General features: G+C 40.7%; 1 protein-coding gene across 4 annotated transcripts in view; it reads right to left on the reverse strand.

The window, feature by feature from the left end:
• The window catches only part of dnah9 (dynein, axonemal, heavy chain 9), a 169766-nt gene that overhangs the window by 61254 nt on the left and 90277 nt on the right, over positions 1-18235 (reverse strand). For all 4 annotated transcript variants that reach the window (XM_029831089.1, XM_029831015.1, XM_029831053.1 and 1 more), the window contains exons 50-56: positions 17463-17625; positions 16734-16857; positions 15711-15853; positions 13917-14078; positions 13495-13728; positions 9687-9767; positions 9225-9404 (exon numbers count right to left, since the gene is read on the reverse strand). In XM_029831089.1, the coding sequence (XP_029686949.1) occupies positions 9225-9404; positions 9687-9767; positions 13495-13728; positions 13917-14078; positions 15711-15853; positions 16734-16857; positions 17463-17625 (1087 nt within the window). The remainder of the gene's footprint in view (positions 1-9224; positions 9405-9686; positions 9768-13494; positions 13729-13916; positions 14079-15710; positions 15854-16733; positions 16858-17462; positions 17626-18235) is intronic.

Here is an 18235-nt window from a genome sequence, read left to right on the forward strand (position 1 = left end):
GACATGGACTTGTTTCTTCAGCATTGTCCACATGTTCTCAATGGGGTTTAAGTCAGGACTTTGGGAAGGCCATTCTAAAACCTTAATTCTAGCCTGATTTAGCCATTCCATTACCACTTTTGATGCGTGTTTGGGGTCATTGTCCTGTTGGAACACCCAACTGCGCCCAAGACCCAACCTTCGGGCTGATGACTTTAGGTTTTCTTGAATAATTTGAAGGTAATCCTCCTTCTTCATTGTCCCATTGACTCTCTGTAAAGCACCAGTTCCATTGGCAGCAAAACAGGCCCACAGCATAATACTACCACCGCCCTGCTTGATGGTAGGCATGGTGTTCTTGGGGTTAAAGGCCTCACCTTTTCTCCTCCAAACATATTGCTGGGCATTGTGGCCAAACAGCTCAATTTTTGTTTCATCTGACCACAGAACTTTCCTCCAGAAGGTCTTATCTTTGTCCATGTGATCAGCAGCAAACTTTAGTCGAGCCTTAAGGTGCCGCTTTTGGAGCAAGGGCTTCCTTCTTGCACGGCAGCCTCTCAGTCCTTGGCGATGCAAAACACGCTTGACTGTGGACACTGACACCTGTGTTCCAGCAGCTTCTAATTCTTGGCAGATGTGCTTTTTGGTGCTCCTGGGTTGACTCTTCACCCTCCTGACCAGTTTTCTCTCAGCAGCAGGTGACAGCTTGCACTCCACTTCCCGTGGCAGTAACAAAACAGCGCCATGCACTTTATACTTACAAACCTGCAGCTGCTTTGAAATGGCTCCAAGTGACTTTCCTGACTTGTTCAAGTCAATGATTCTCTTTTTCAGATCTGTGCTGAGCTCCTTTGACTTTCCCATTGTAGCATTTGTGGGTGTTTTTATCCAATGAGCCCTTTTTAAATGGCCTCAGAGAAGTCACCAGCTGAGGCCATGCTATGAAGCTCATGTCATTGACACAACTTTCTAAGTCTCCAAAATTGCTCATTCATGTTGCTGTATGTATATTTTTGACCCAGCAGATTTGGTCACACTTTCAGTTTACCCATAATAAAATCATAAAAGAACCAAACTTCATGAATGTTTTTTGTGACAAAGAAGGATCTGTTCCAATCACTATATCAGAGAAAAATCAGAGTTGTAGAAATAACTGGAAACTCAAGACAGCCATGACATTATGTTCTTTAGTGTATGTAAACTTTTGACCACCACTGTACTGTATGTGCGTAATGCACACACAGGGCATAAGGAGTGCAACCTCCTCTGCTCCTCAGAAGCAAACGGAGGAGGAGAGAAACTCAAAATTTCAAACGCCATAGAATTAATAGACAAGATAACTTTAGGTAGATAAGCTGCACTGGGACACAGTGTAACTTTAGAACCATCCTGAGTGAACTGGGTACATGAGGGATGAACGGACAAAGCATGAAGTTTTCCCACTCGCTTCGCCAAAGTCACAGCAAGAAGAAATGCAGTCTTAAGAGAAAGAAACTTCATATCAAAAGACTCAACAGGCTCAAAAGGGGAATCACAAATAGCCTCTAGCACCAACGGCAAATCCCATGAGGGAATGCTGGGCTTAATTACAGGTCTTAACCTGCGGACTCCCTTTAAGAATCGCATGGTCAGAAGGTGAGCATCTGGCGTGATCCCATTAAACCCGACATGACAGGTAGAAATTGCTGCCAAATAGACCTTAATTGTAGAAAAGGAAAGACCCTTATCCAATAGTTCCTGAAGGAATGTTAACATATTCACAATGGAACACTAAAACGAGAGAATATTTTGGTCCTGGCACCACTTCTCAAATGCCTGCCATTTGTAGGCATAAAGGCCTCTAGTAGATGATGCCCTTGCACTCTCAATCGTCGCCACCACAATAGGGGGTAAACCAGTAGCTAACAAGTTGGACCTTTCAACAGGTAGGGATGCAGCTGCCACAGTTCCGGTCGTGAATGAAGAATCTCCCCCACTGCCTGGGAAAGGAGATCCCTGCGGAGAAGAAGTTGCCAGGGTCTGGTTGCCAGTAAACTGATTATCTCCACATACCATGATTTTGCCAGCCAGCAAGGGGCCACCAGGATCAGGGACAGCCCCTGCTGGCATACTCTCTCCAGCACCAGCAAAATCATTTCCACTGCGGGAAATGTGTACTGCAAAGTGAGGAGCCATAGTTGCGCTAATGCGTCCATTCCCAAGGGTGCGCTGCAGTCTGTCATGGAAAAGAACAAGGGGGCAGTGGGTGTTTGTCCTGGAGGCAAACAGATCCACCTCTGCCCTGCTAAAACGGCTAAATATCTGTGCCACCACAGACGGTTGGAGCCTCCATTCTCTCACTAGAGAACTGCCTCTGGAGAGAAGGTCCAGTCCCAGGTTCAAGTGACCCAGAACATGCATAGCTCTGAGAGACAGGAACTGCGCATTGCAACAGAGAGTGAGACAGGTTCAAGAGGGGAAGAGAACGAGTCCCTCCCTGTCTGTTTGTGTAAGAAACCACTGTCGTATTGTCTGTCCTGATCAGAACATGACAGCTTGTAAGAACAGGATGGAAATGTTTCAGAGCCAAAAATGTTGCCAACAGTTCCAAATAGTTGATGTGGAGCCTGCATTTCAGCGTAGTCCACAACTCTCTCACTACTGCTCTGTCGCACAGTGCCCCCCACCCTGTCAGGGACGTAAAGTGGTGTCCACAGATGCGTCCCTGATACGGTGGAGGGCACTGTGCAAAAGTGGACACCACTGCGAAAAGACATCCTCCCTATAGGAGATCCTAGGCATTTTTTTTCCCCCACTCGGCGACACACCCGCTGAGAAATCGACTCTGGTAATTGGCGACCCTGTTTTGCGCTACATGAAGCCGACTCCAGCGACCATAGTTAAGTGCATTCCAAGGGCCAGAGCGGGCAACACAGAAGCCAATCTAAAGCTGCTGGCGAGAAGTAAACGTAAATTCAGTAAAGTTATTATTCACTTTGGAGCAAACGACACCTGGCTTCGTCAGTCGGAGGTCACCAAAATTAACATAGAGTCGGTGTGCAATTACGCTAAAACGATGTCAGACTCCGTAGCATTCTCTGGTCCCCTCCCCAATCTGGCCAGCAATGAAATGTTTGGTCGCATGTCGTCGCTTCGTTGCTGGTTGTCACGGTGGTGCCCCAAAAACCAGGTGTCTATAGACAATTGGAGCAGTTTTTGGGGAAAACCTGGTCTGATTAGGAAAGACGGTGTCCATCTTACCAGGGATGGTGCCTCTCTCATTTCTAGTGACTTGGCCAATTTGACTAGACCCAATGTGACCTGACAAACCAGGGTCCGGACCAGGATGCAGAGTTGTAGTCTTACACACCTCTCTGCTGCTTCCATAGAACCCTCATCCACCAACAATAATATATTTAACACTATAGAGGTAGTGTCTGTTCCACGGTCAAAGCTTCACCAAGCACAGAGCAATCCCCATAATCTCATTAAAATTAATACCGCAGCACAAATTGGAGAAACTAACATCACAATTAAATGTGGACTATGAAATATTAGATGTCTTTTGTGCAAATCTGTTAGTGCACGACCTGATAGTGGATCATCACAGGAGGAGGAGTATGTTAGCTTAAATGAATCTACTCCTTTTACCTATCTTAATCATCAAATTCCTCGTGTTACTGGTCGAGGAGGGGGAGTGGCAGCAATCTATCACTCCAACATATTAATTCATCCTAGACCAAAACTTGGTTCCAGTTCATTTGAAAGCCTGACTCTTGGCATCACCCATCTGAACCGGAAGGCAGAAAAGACACTTTTGTTTGTAGCCCCCTGCTGGACCACATTCAGAATTCCTATCTGAGTTCTCTGATTTCTTATCTGACTTGGTCCTTAGAACAGGTAAAGTCATTATTATTGGAGACTTTAACATCCATGTAGACATTGTAAATGACAGCTTTAGAAATGGCTTCATTTCATTACTTGATTCAATTGGTTTCCTTCAACAGATAAACCAACCAACTTATAACTTCAACCACACCCTAGATCTAGTTCTGACTTACGGTGTTGAGGTAGAACATGTGTCAGTGTTCCCTCAGAACCCACTCCTGTCAGATCATTCTTTGATAACTTTTACATTTATGATTAAGGATTCTTTTATGCTCAGTACACAGTCTTACAATATCAGATGTCTTTCAGATAATGTTGTAGCTAAGTTTGAGGATGCCAATCCCAGGACCACCGTGTGCTTCTCCAGGGATCAATCATTATCATCTTAGCCCTGCAGAGGTTGACTCTATTGCTGAAGGTGCAGCAACCTCACTGAGAATCACGCTTGATTCTGTTGCCCCCCTGAAAAAGAAAATAGTAAATCAGAGGAGGTGTGCCCCGTGGTATAATTCACATATTAGGACCCTCAAGCAGAAAGTGCGAAGACTAGAAAGGAAGTGGTATTCTTGTAAAATAGATAGCTATAGATCATGTAGCCTGGAAAGACTCTCGTAGTTTACAAAAAGGCCCTCCGTAAGAATAGAACAGCTTATTTTTCTTCTTTAATTGAAGAAAACAAGAACAACCCCAGGTTTCTTATTAAAGTTACAAATGATCTTCTTAGAGCTTCAGATGACGGACTGGTTTCTATGCTGGTTCTGCTTTAAAACAGTCTCTAGAAGTGCCTTTTTTTCACCTGAGGAACATCTCCAAGATCAGGAAACTACTGACACGACATGATGCTGAAAAGTTAGTCCATGCATTTGTTACTTCCAGGCAGAACTACTGTAATTCTTTATTATCAGGGTGTCCAAACAACTCTTGAAGAAGCCTCCAGATGATCCAAAATGCCGCAGCCAGAGTTCTGACAGGTATTGACAAAAGAGATCACATTACTCCTGTACTGGCATCTCTTCATTGGATGCCCATTAAATTTAGAATAATTTTTAAAACCCTTCTTCTGACCTACAAGGTCCTCACAGGCCTAGCTCCATCCTACCTGGAGGAGCTAGTGACACCTTATCAGCCCGATAGACCGCTCCGCTCTCAGAATGCTGGAATACTTGTGGTCTCCAGAGTCTCTAGAGGTAGGATGGGGGGCCGACCATTTAGCTACCAGGCCCCCCTGCTGTGGAACCAGCTCCCTGTCCTGGTACAGGAGGCTGACTCCATCTCTACTTTTAAAATTAGGCTTAAGACCTACCTCTTTGAAAAAGCTTATTGTCACTAATTCTGTAGTCCCAGTTACTGTCATAGACAAATTATCATACTTAGGAGGTCGTCTAATTATTAGGTTAACATCTTAGCTATGCTGCTATAGGCCGAGGCTGCCGGCGTCCAGAAACATGATCACCTGACAGGCCTCTGTCACCCCACTGGGAAATGGTCTCCTTTCTGCTCCTCTCCTCTCCTACCTATTCTCTCCTCGACCTGTCCTCCCCCCTTCTCCTCTCTCTCTACCCAGCCGGCCATCAGCAGGAGGGTCCCCCTAAATGAGCCTGGTCCTGCTCAAGGTTTCTTCCTGTTAAAGGGTTTTCCTTGCCACTGTTGCTTGTTTGGGGTTAGGCCCTGGGATTATGTAAAGCGCCTAGAAACAATTTTGATTGTAAAAGACGCTATATAAATAAAGATTGATTGATTAATTGATTGATTGATTTATTGTAACAGCCACAGGAGGAGAGTCGTCATGCAAGATGGCGTTATCACCAGTTTTATTTGGAGGTGATATGGTACACAAAGCCAGTGAGATAGCATCTAGTGTTGAAACGCCCGCATCTTTAACAGCCCGAGTAGTACCTCTGCGATCATTGACGCCATCATGCCTGTCAGCTGTAAAACCATTCGGAAACGTAGTCTGCGTCCCAACTGAAATTGAGAGAGACAGCGGTGAAACGCCACCACCCTGTGCTCTGACAGACGTGCCTGACCTGAGAGGGAACATTTTACCAACCCGAGGAAGGAAAACTGTTGACTGTGGATCATTGAAATTTTCTGAAGATTTACTGAACACCCCAGTGCTCGGATGTGCGTCAGTGTTTGTGACAGCTGCGCAGCTGCCCACTCCTAGGAGCTCGCAACTAAAGCCCAATCGTCCAGATAGGCTAATATGCGAACACCCGTTTGTCGAAGAAGAGCCAATGCTGCCTTGAAACATGCGGGGAGCAAGCAAAAGACCGAACGGCAGAACCCAGTATTCATAGGACGTGCCTTCAAACGTGAACCTCAGAAACTGCCTGTGGTCTGTGTGTATCGCTATGTGAAAGTAAGCGTCTGTGAGATCGATCATTGTGAACCAATCTCCTGGGCTTATAGTGCTCAGCAGCTGTCTTAGTGTTAGCATCTTGAATCTGTAAGTGCATAGGAATCTGCCCAAGGTAGTTTTCTCCGTCAACTGGACTGTGTTTTTTCTCTTTGAAGACGTTTCGCCTTCTATCCAGAGGGCTTCTTCAGTTCTGAACTTGCTGGCAAGTTGGCATGTTAATGATCTGAGTGGTCACCTGAGAGTCGTTGGCAGGGTCGTTGGCAGGGTCGTTCACCTTGTTGAGGTGTCTCCACTTTGTCTGCTGGATCACTTGGTGGTGAGTTACCAGGTCTCCTGGAATGGTGTGAACGTTTGGTTTGCTGTTGGAACACCACCTCTGTTTAAGGATGGTTTTTCCAATTTGACATGGATAGCTTCCTTGACACCCCTTTCAAACCAGCGGTCTTCTCTGGCAAGCATCCGTACTTGGCTGTCCTCGAAGGAGTGCCTGCTCTCCTTTAGGTGTAAGTGGACTGCTGAGTCCTGACCTGAAGAGGTGGCACATCTGTGTTGTGCCATTCTTCTGTGGAGAGGTTGTTTGGTTTCCCCAATGTACAGTTCCTTGCATTCCTCCTGGCACTGTACAGCATAAACAACATTACTTTGTTTGTGTCTTGGTGTCTTGTCCTTCGGGTGTACCAACCTCTGTCTGAGAGTGTTGCTTGGTTTGAACTGAACCGGTATGTCGTGTTTCTGGAGAATCCCCCTAAACTTCTCAGAGACCCCGGACAGATAGGGGATCGGAATGCTGTGGCGTTTGTTTCTTTCCTCCTCTTTTTTGCTGGGGTCTCGTTTTCTTGAGGTTTTGGTGAAGGCCCAGTCTGGGTAGCCACATGTTTTGAGAGCTGTCTTAATGTAGTCCTGCCGCCTCTTTCCCCATAACTGTATATACAACACTGTAGAAACGAGGTGGCCAAACTTTGAACTGTAAACGGTAGACTGTGGCAACGGTCCTCTCGACCCAAGGTGAGACTGCGCATGCGTGCCACCGAGGGAGGTAAACAGCCAGCCGACTGACCTGCAGTACTGTGGGACGAGGGACTGTCGCCCCCTGGCGTGCTGGTGGGAAGCGGCATTACCAGTCCACCCCGATGTTCGTGATTCACATTTTTTTGGGAAAATAATTGGACCTTTATTGAACTTAATTGCACATTTGGAACATTCAAACAGTGAACAATGGGCACCTTTATTGGGGCATTTGTGTGATCTGAAACAGTTTGCTTGGGAGACTGTATGGGGAAAACGGAGCGCCTCTCGGGGCTCGTTGTCCAAACAAAATGAAAGCGCAGCCTTTTGGCAACAGATGAGGGTCAGCTGTGTCTCCCTGCTGCATAAGCCCCTCCTGAGTCAATCCTAAATCAGGACGACTGAGGCTTTTTTCGTCTGGGTGCTGAGCCTTTGTGAAGGCCACGCGGCGGGCCCGTGTTCCAAACCAAGTAGCGTGGGTTTCCACCAGACAAACTCTTTGTTGGCTGAGGCTCCAAACCCGCAGCTGGTGCCGATCTTTTAGGAGGATGCGGTAGGGCAGATCTGTGGAGGTTAGCAGGCTGTTTAGGTTTGATATTGCACCTGGGAATTATGCTGCTGAGAGCTTCAGTGTGCTTCTTCCTCTGCTCAAACTTCGTCTGGATGGCATCAAGTGACTGACCAAACAAGCCACCAGCCGGTAAAGATTCGTCCAGATAGATTGCCCGGTCCCTCTCTGGGACATCAGACAGAGTTAACTACAGGTGGTTGTGCCACAACCATGGAAGCCATCCCTCTCCCCATGGAGAGCACGGCACAGCGGGACACATGAAGGATATGATCCGTAGCGATCCTAACTTCGTTAAGCAGAGGGACCAGTGGACTATCTGGAGGCATATTCTCCCTGGGTTCTGCCAGAGACATAGTTTGGTATGTCTGGAGCATAGTGATGGAGCCCAAAGCACGAGCTGTGCATGCCTGCGACCGGTAATTTTTTTCCAGTTGTGAAGCAAAGAACCTGCAGTGCTTCAACGGGAGTGTGGCAGAGCCACCGACACCATGATTATAGTATGGGGCCAGGTACGAGGCCAAGGAAAATTCAGCTTTTTTCTTGCAATTGTAGACAGCATGTGCTTGTTCCCAAGGCCAATGTGCAAGTAAAAAGTAATGTGCAAATGATCAAAGAAATGTGCAAGTGCAAGAATGTCTTTTTTTCTTTCAAAATGGTGAAAACATGAGCATACTTGTACTAACCCAAGAGTTCCACCAGACATTCTTCAAACATGGATGTTTTCCAAAACACCAGCTTGAACACTGCTGTGTATCGTGGCAGGAATTACTTCATTACTACTGTTGATGCTCTCCATGTGTTCATCATCAATAGGTGGGATTTGACTTTTCTGAATTCCTGGAATTAACTTATACAAACCTGATTCCCCCCCAAATTGATTCAGATATTTTATTTACAGCAGAATTAAAAACTATAGTTAGTGCAATATACCAATTAGAATAGCCCCTGTTGTCTTCCCGACTGAGTATTGTTGAAGAATCTTCATATGAAATTATAAAATATGAGAGGCCTCAAGGTGCAAGGTGTTGGATACTATATACAGAATCATATTTAATAGGGTCAGTGGGAAACTTCCCAAAAGGTACCAGAAAGAGTCTCCTATTACAAGCTATTGTTTGTTTTGTTCTGAGATAATGGGCGTTTCTAAGAGGCATGAATTTAGATACATCCTCTGATTTGCCTTTTCTACACTTTAATTATGTGTGAATGGAACTTATTCCACTTAAGTTGGGAAGAAGAAATCAAAGACAGAAAGAAAGAAAGAAAGACAGAAAGAAAGAAAGAAAGAAAGACAGAAAGACAGAAAGAAAGACAGAAAGACAGAAAGAAAGAAAGAAAGAAAGAAAAAAAAATAATAGGAAAAGGAAAAAAGGAAGATCAGATGCTGGTATGACAAAACAGATCGATATGGCTCAGCAATGCGTTAATAGGAAATCTGACCTTATTGAGAGTGTTAAGGGCATCCTGTGCAGCCAGGAGAGCTGGTTCCGCTTTCGCCAAATCCTCCTCACAATCCCTCTGTTTTCCGCTTACCACCACAGCAATGGCCGCCACTTTGCGTTCTTCCTCATCAGCTACAAATTTCTCCTTGGACATTTTCTCTGTTTCTATACCAACAACCTGAATACAGCAAATAACATTTATCGAGCTGTAGTTTCCAGTCCAAGACTCTAGTTTTATAACAAAAAAAGAAAAACTTGCAGTCCAAGCAATTTGGAAAGCTGGCAAAACTCAAGCTAGTTCACAGTAGATTAGCTCCCCCCCTTCATATTTGGTACAGTGCACAAGACAGATATATGAGCAATTTAAACTTAACACATGGCTGAACCATCGTAAAAGTATGGTAAATGGGGAAACATATGCATTTGACTGTTAATGCCTGTTCAAATCCAATGCTCTTGCCTGAATCAGCTTGTCAGCATCCTTGTTTTTTTGCTTCAGGTTAACTTCCTGAGCAGCCAGCTTGGCCTTGAGGTCATCCACCTGTCAACACATGAGATGAAAAGGTCAGGGATATAAAGGACTGTTATAAAAAGAAAAAATAAATAAATAAAAAAGGCAAAGACACCTTTTAATTCAATTTAGGCTAATCTAAGAGTCCTACATCAGTATAAACCTACTAAGAACATTTCAGCCAGAATGGAGTTTTATTTGCTTTTTTCTTTTCAGTTGACCTGATGTGACAGCATCAAAACATAGGATTTTGATGTTTTGCAAAAGATCATATTTCAGTTTTTTGAAAGTCTATTCTCTCTATCATGATATTTACAATATTTTCTTTATTTAACACTTATTAGTTATTTTGACTGCACTATACAAGAGAATTCTTACAGTGACTTATTTTGGTTCCATTTTGTGGTATAAGTATCAATCAGCATATGTATAAAGGACTTGATTGGACAATGATTAGGCCACTATCACAATCATAATAATCCAAATCTCATTTATTTGGATGATTTTCAAAAAGGTTATTCTTAAAGCCTGGTCTTTGGTTTTGTTTTCTGACAAAGGTTTGTTCAATAAAACCTCTTTGTGTGTTAATATGAATACTGAGGTTTTTATTTTTCTATTTATTTTATTAGTACAATGCCCCTTGGTCAACATGTCAACAAAAAACATCTGGCAAAGTATTTCCAAGCTGAGCATTTTCTATATTGTAGAAAATTATCAAACGGATTGGGTGACAAAATAAATGCATGATTGTTCAGTGGGTCATGCACCATGACCTTTAATCCATTACTACAAACAAACCTTTTTCTGACAAGGTGGATCAAGGCAAGGGAAAAGGAATACATTAATGTGATAAATATATGGTGCAAATAAAGCCTTTGGAATCAAGAGCTAATATCAGGGGACAGAAATACAAAAAAGAGCCCAAGGAAGGACGTAAAAATAAATTAAAGCTCTTACACTGAGAACTGCCCATAAAATGGTCCTTGACTATGCTGTCCAAGTCCATCAATATTTTACTCATGGGAAATCAAAGCATAATGTTTTCCATGCTTGTCTTTCAGCTAATTAAGAAACAGCAAATCAGGATGTCAGGAAGGGAGCTGCAAGGATGCTAAAGATTTGGTCAAACATTAGATGAGCACCAGGTGACCTATAAACATGATGAATAAGTACAAAATGAGGAGGTTTGGGGGTGGTGGGGCTGAACTAATCAGTCGGAGAAAAGATTGATGCTCAGTGCATTTGTTCATGTGCTGCAGCCAATTATCTGAACAAGACATATTTGTACTGAAATGGGTACACAAAACAACCTTATTCTGGATAACACAGTTCAATTACTACTACCACTAGTTCTAATGCCAATATCTTATTTATCCTAATTATGTACACCTTTAGTTTTACCTTCAGTAAGGAAGTTATATTGTCAGCATTGGATGTGTAATATAAGGAGCGTGTACGGATGTGTTAATGTACCAATCAAAAAGGTTAAGTACCCGTCATTGACATCTCAGAGTTTAAGAAGTGATGAAAAAATGGAAAAGCAACACCCAATCCAAACTTTCAACAATTGCTGAATATTTCGTTTTAAAAATTAACAGTACTGATAAATTTAACAAACCTTTTAAAATGTGAATTTTGAAACCTTATTTATAAGTATCAAAGACGATCTCCCCAGTCATCTTAACTGTAATCGTTAGCATTCAGTTTAAACTCAGTTAAAATGAAGGTACTCACTAATTTCCTTTACTTTTTTCCAGTGCATACCTGCATTTATTCCAAAGTCCTTTTTCCACAAATATGGCCTTTTGAGGTATGAAGGGGTTCCCCACTGCATAAGTCCACAGAAGCCAACAAAAGATAGTAGTATGGCAATGCTTAACTTTTTATACTACTTGAATACCAACTACTGCCATACTACTAAATGGCTACCAGTATACAACCAACCCTACACTGGATACAGAAAAATTATGAATCCCCTTCATATCTGGAATCATCATTTCATCTTCCTGCTCTGTGTGCTAGTTTGGAGCCTAGTAACAACATATAGTAGTCTAATCTGCATATATGGAGACAATTCTGTAAAAATAGTGATGCTCTGATTGACAATTTATAAAAAAAACAAACACCTTATGTTTCCTCCTTTAATGCAGGCTAAGGTATTTGAGTTGTGGTTTCAGAATGACAAATTGTGGTTTCAAAATGGGATATTTTTTAAGCTTTTGAAGCTCCTTGCTTCATTTCAGCAGCTACCTGAGAAATTTCTCATTTATTTAGATACCTTCAAGTAAAAATCTTACTGAAAGATGTATGGATTCTCTACACTCAAGAAAATACATATATTGAGATCATCTTAAAATATTTAATATTTTAAATATTCTCTTGTATAAATTACTACTATAGTCCATCCATCCAACATCCAAAAAATGCACTTCCTTTGACCACTCCTGCTATTATACTAGTAAAATGTGTACCAGTAAAATATTCACTATTATTACTGCAGATATTATCACAATTGGTGGTGCCAACCTGAACCATGTGTGCAGATGACTAATGGTATCCCCAAAACACATGCCAAAAAACACACTAACCTTTCTTGTTTGTCAAGACTAGAGCAGCCCCCATGAACCATCAATTCTTCACACAATGTTAAATAACAGCACTCATAGAAGTGCTGTGTTAGCTGTGACTGCACTACCAAACACAAACAGTGCATTAATGGCTTCTTGCTGCTGTAAAGGCTGCACTAAAAGCTTCTCATTTGCCATCCAGTCAATGTGTGTTTGTGCATCTATGTGCTCTATCACAGAGGGTGGCAGGAAACAAAAAATGCAGGGCCCTGTGAGTTATTTAACACACTGATGTTACTAATATGTAAAGGGATGCACATGGGCTTGTTTATGCAAGTGTTTCAATGCATTTATTTACCAAGTGATCATTTGTATATGTTTGTGGTTTCTTTCCAGTTTACCATCTAAATAGAGAATCTACAGCCATAGACTTTGTGTTGATGCATATTATTTTTGTAAAATTGTGAAATTGCAAACACTTATACAAAGAAGACCAATGCATTAATATTAAAGACACCAAATTATGAAAATATAAAATAAGGAAAGGTGGAGCAAGTGATTGTACAATGTGCGCCTTAATTGGGCTACCTGATAGTCTGAATAAAACAGCCAACAGCAACCCCTAAAACTGATCAGACCATTGCTGTGGTGGTACTCCTAGCTATTTCAGTAGATCTGTTATAGGAACCCCCCCTCCTGATATTAAGATCAAATTAACTACATATACATTTCTGTGATGTAATTGTTCTATACCATAAATAGAATAGAATCTAGGTATTTACCCTGCAATAAGCTTGTGACTTGACCAACATGTACACATCTAAAAGGAAATAAAGGAGTCAATGATTGATCTATAGACATAACCTCAGATGAAGAAGAGTGGTTACTACACAATTCTGACAAAATGTGTTCAAGCAAGAGAGTGTGGGTTGATGTCAAAACTCTCCAACAGATTCAACAAAAGGCTTTTGCTCCACCCATGCCCCACTTTAAAACTATCAGGTCTGGCTCTAATCTTTGAACTGCCTGGTTAATTGCTTCTACAATTGGAGATCGTTTTTTACACAGATTTTTGACTGCTTTAGGTTGGGATGTTTACTGAAGTGGAAAAATGGTTAAGAAAACAAGGATTTCCTCTTCAATTTGTTTGCACAATTGCTCATTAGAAGTTTGGAAATGGGGTACGGTACCTGTGCAGAGGTGCTGTTGAGCTTTGTCAGGCCATTCTGCAGGCGCTCCATCTTGTTGCTGAGGTCTTTGCTTTTTTGGCCCAGAAGACTACAATATAGCTTGATCTGCTCCAGGAAAGACTTGGGAGTTGTGTAATTGTAGCGCCGCTCATTGGCCAGGTACTCTTTGGACTTGTCATTGACACTCATGTGGACATATGCCATAAACTTACTGAATGACTCCTTCATTTGTGGCTGCATGAATCATATTTACAGAGTTGGTTGATGGAACATTTAAAAAAAGAGGTTTCTGCAATTTTGGTTCTTAACTTCATTTTCAGGTTCTCAGGTCATGTGTCAACATTTTTAATTGCATTTTGACTGCTTCAAAATCACTTTTGGGTTTGTACTTGAATAGACAAAAACATTCATTCTTAACTCACCTCAATATTTTCTACTTTCTGGAGAAACTTGAAACTGACTGACTCCAGAGCCTCCTGTGGCCACTCATGGAACCAGTCAATGGCTGTGCAATTCACTACTGCAGGGAACTTCCTACTGCGATCCCTGAGTTTATTACCAACTGGAGAAAAACAAAGAGCCACCTGAAGTAGACACACAAAAACAAGGGCAAACAGAGCAAAATGTAAAGCCTGATGCGAGAACAAGATTATAGTAATTTTAATTTACTCTATTAGAACGACTCAAAAATGAGTTAAAAAGGGCAACAGTGGATTCTTGCCCTCACATCACTTCTTCACAGTTGGGGGGAGACGGAAAACAGTAAATTAATTATTTGAAATCACATCATTAAGTAAACACAGCCTCCAGCCAGAATATGAATTAAAAGAGTGTGTTCAGCTGCAGGCCCCATTGTCTGAGTTTCACTGTTGAAGACAAACAGCTGGCTTGTTGCGAGGCTCAGCCAGCTGCTTGATGCCATTAGATTGAAGAAAGAAACACACGGGACGCAAAGACACTACTAATGATAATGATGTGTAAAGCAAAATGTGCTAATTTAGAAAACTTCATTAATAATAATGCATAACCCTCATAAAGGTACACAATTTTATTTATGCTACATACAGGTAAAGAGGTTTAAAATTTGGATGCTCTACTGTATCTCACATTGCTACTTAATACATCTCATAATTGGTTGCATATCATTATAAACAAGAAGGTTCAATATCAAAATGTGGGCCTCTGAATTGTAAATTTTCTCCACAGGAGATTACCGTAGCCTTCGCCAATAGGAGGCACATACCTAGATCTATCAGAGTATTGGTCTTAAAAGATTTACGACTAGTATATAGATGTTTAATCACAGGCAAGAGGGACATCATTCACATTTGGTTTGGTTTCATTTGAGATTGATTAAAGAGACTACTGATGGTCTCACTAGTCAAATTAAGGCAAGTACATTTGAATGTTTGAATATTTTTAAATTCTATTAACAATATGTAGTGTCAATTAGATGCTTTAGAGGTTAAGTGCAATTTGATAGCAATCCCAAATTCTTAATATGAGTTAATGTAACAGAATGTGCTTCAGGCAGCCAGCTTAAACATTTAGAATCAGATTTTATGCAAGAAAGTGTCTTTTTCCAAACATTCCCATAGTAACACCGAAAACCAACTGATTTGAAATCCACTCTTTATGTTTATACCCACAGGCTTGCCTTTCCCATTTATTCACTTTCCATTGCAGGGAGGCTTGAGGTACAACTGAGGTGGCAATGGAAGATGTGGGTGGTAGTGATGGGGGGAGGTGCAATGTTATAATGGCAAGATAAGAAACCTGCTGGAATCCTCCTCTCCCCAGGGGAATCAAAAAAGTCTACACACTGGTGAAATAATGTGCAGTTAAATAGCACCTTTTTGTGTTCCCACTAATGCTTTATAATAATATCCAGTGTCTTGGAAAGTATTCATGTTCATATAAAAATGTTGGGAAAAAAATGCCTAGGCGAAGCTCCATAATAAAGTCAGATATTGATCAAAGAGTGAGGGATTCAATACCAGACTGGTAAATTACAACATGAGGGGGCAAGATATGACTATATTAAAAGACACTAGTAATCAAATTGTGATGCAGTCCTTTGAAACAGCTCAATAGCAAATATCTTCCCCCAAGGAAAATCATTGAGAACAACTTTTCTCTGGACGATTAGCTGTGAAATGCCAGGAAAAAAAACAAAACAAAAAGAAAACACAAGTTGTTCTCTACAGAAGTCTTACCTTAAGCTGTCTACGAACTCGGTCGATGAAGAACTTCCAGCAGTTTTCTTTTGTATCCATCAATCCTAAGGCACAAACCTCTGGCATCACGCTGCCAATGATGTGTTCCACCTCTTCATCTGGGAACATGTCGGGAATCTCTCCTTGAATAAGAAAAATTATGGATGTCAATGAAACAAAGACAAAATATGCAGATCCAGAAACAAACTGTACATGAAGTTCTTTAGGACCAATATATAACCACCTCAAACATCCTACAAACCTTTTTAGCTGATTGAAGATAGATTACTTACTTAGGATGACAATGATAAACTATGATAATATATATGTACCGTATACACCGTATATATATACACATATATATATATATGTATATGTATATATATGTGTGTATATGTGTATATATATATATATATATATATATATATATACACATATACACACACACATATATATATACATATATATACACACACACACATATATATATACATATATATACACACACACATATATATATATACATATATATACACACACACACACATATATATATATATATATATATATATATATATATATATATATATATATACTGTATATATATATATATATATGACATGAACCTCAAGAAATTACTTCAATTCACTGACATAAATTTTGGGACACCCTCTTAATATGATTGCAGTAAACTGATAGAGTCTGGTGTTCACCACAACAAGTGTTAGACATTTCCAAGAAAAAAAAAATCAAAATTCCTTATCAAAATATTGGCACCTTATCATGTATGAGGAAGGGGTCAGGATTATTTATTTTTTAGCTCATAGTGCTACAGTCTAATGGAACTGCCAAGAAATTACAGATGTACCAATAATTCTGTATGTTTCTATCTGATATAAATTTCATTGAGGCACTGCTTTCTTTTGTTTTTGATGTGTTACAGCACTAAACTAAAGGCAATGAAGCAATCAGGTTAATGGGTTGCAAAACACAGCACATGGAATCAGTGGGGTATGGTGTTACCCGATGCTAGCAAGTCGTTGACCAGAACTAGGAACTTTTCATCAGCCACTTGAGCGTCAGTCATTAGGAACATTGTGCCGATGTTCTTCATGCCAGCTTTGATGTAGAGAGATGCTAGATCCATCTAGTCAGACAGTGATATACATAATCAAAATGAGCTGACACTTGAGGGACAGGTCTGAGATTTCCCTTACTTTTGCTCTGTAATACAGTGTCCAGTATGAAGTGACAAACTAAAGATAATGAAACTAGGAAATAGAAATGTTGTTGACATTTTCTAACAAAAAGCTTAATACAAACACTGAAAACTGTGATTAACAGCAGGCTAGTGCAGTGTTATTTGATTTTTTTGTTTACATTGGGCAAATTCTAAGAATTAATAGGATATTTAGTGTAGCCCAGCACTTCTGCAACATTGTGTTACAACATTCCCTTTAATTGTAAAAAGTAGCTTTAGACAAGACAATTCAATAGTAATTCAGTTTAAACTTTCTGTAATGTGAAATCTTTTGTTGCTTTTTTGTTTCGCTGCTCATAGAAGCCATTGTTGTCCTGTATTCTCTTATTTAAAGACAAAGAAACATATATTCTTGAGATAAGACAAGACGCTGGATTAAAAAAAATGTCATTGTGGACAAAATATTTTCTTGAAAAAGGCTTATTTGCAATTATACAACACCCACAGATGATGTGAGCAGCAGCTGTATTGTTGATGAATGCCACACAAACCTTGAGGTCACTGACACTGTAGCCTTTTCTCAAGGTGATCTGGAAAACGTCCAGACTGGAGATGAAAGCAGCCAATCGAGCCAGGCTCTGCTTGCCGCTTCCGCCCACTCCCACCAGCAGCGCATTTCCCCGTGGAGACTCCAGAATTCGGTTTATATGGCAACTACATGCGGAGGTGCAGACAGTCAGTTGTAGGAGGAAATGTGTAAGGGATAAAGAAACTGACTCATGAAACCAAAAACAACGCATTCTTTCCATCTCTTTTCTGAGCTCTTTATACCATGTGACACTATCATTCAGATATAGTTGCAAAAATGCATATCAAACATTAGCTGATACAAAATCTATAGAATCTGTAAATTCTGTAAGATTTTTTTCATTTGAGGGAAAATTCCTATATTCTTACTTTTTTATTTGAACTTTGCCACATCACTTTGCAAAATGATACTTGATCACTGGTATGTCACATGTCTATTTAACCACTTTCATCTTTCTGTCAATTTATGGTGCTTTATCTCCACTGTTCATCAACATCTGAAGTACATTTCTGAGGTAATTTTAATATACTTTCCAGCACAGTAGTGATATAAGGTGTATATATGCTCAAAATATATATATTTCCTGCACTATCTCATGTAAAATAGAACTACGAAATTTTCTTGTGATTTACATGCAGCATCAAATGCTAAAAAGCAAAACATTTGTCACTTCGTCTTCAGAAATCAGGACAAACCAAAGACAATATTGTTATTTTTTTGTGAGCAGCAGCATCC

Source organism: Takifugu rubripes, chromosome 1 (assembly GCF_901000725.2).
Source record: "Takifugu rubripes chromosome 1, fTakRub1.2, whole genome shotgun sequence".
In the NCBI taxonomy this organism is placed as follows: Eukaryota; Metazoa; Chordata; class Actinopteri; order Tetraodontiformes; family Tetraodontidae; genus Takifugu; species Takifugu rubripes.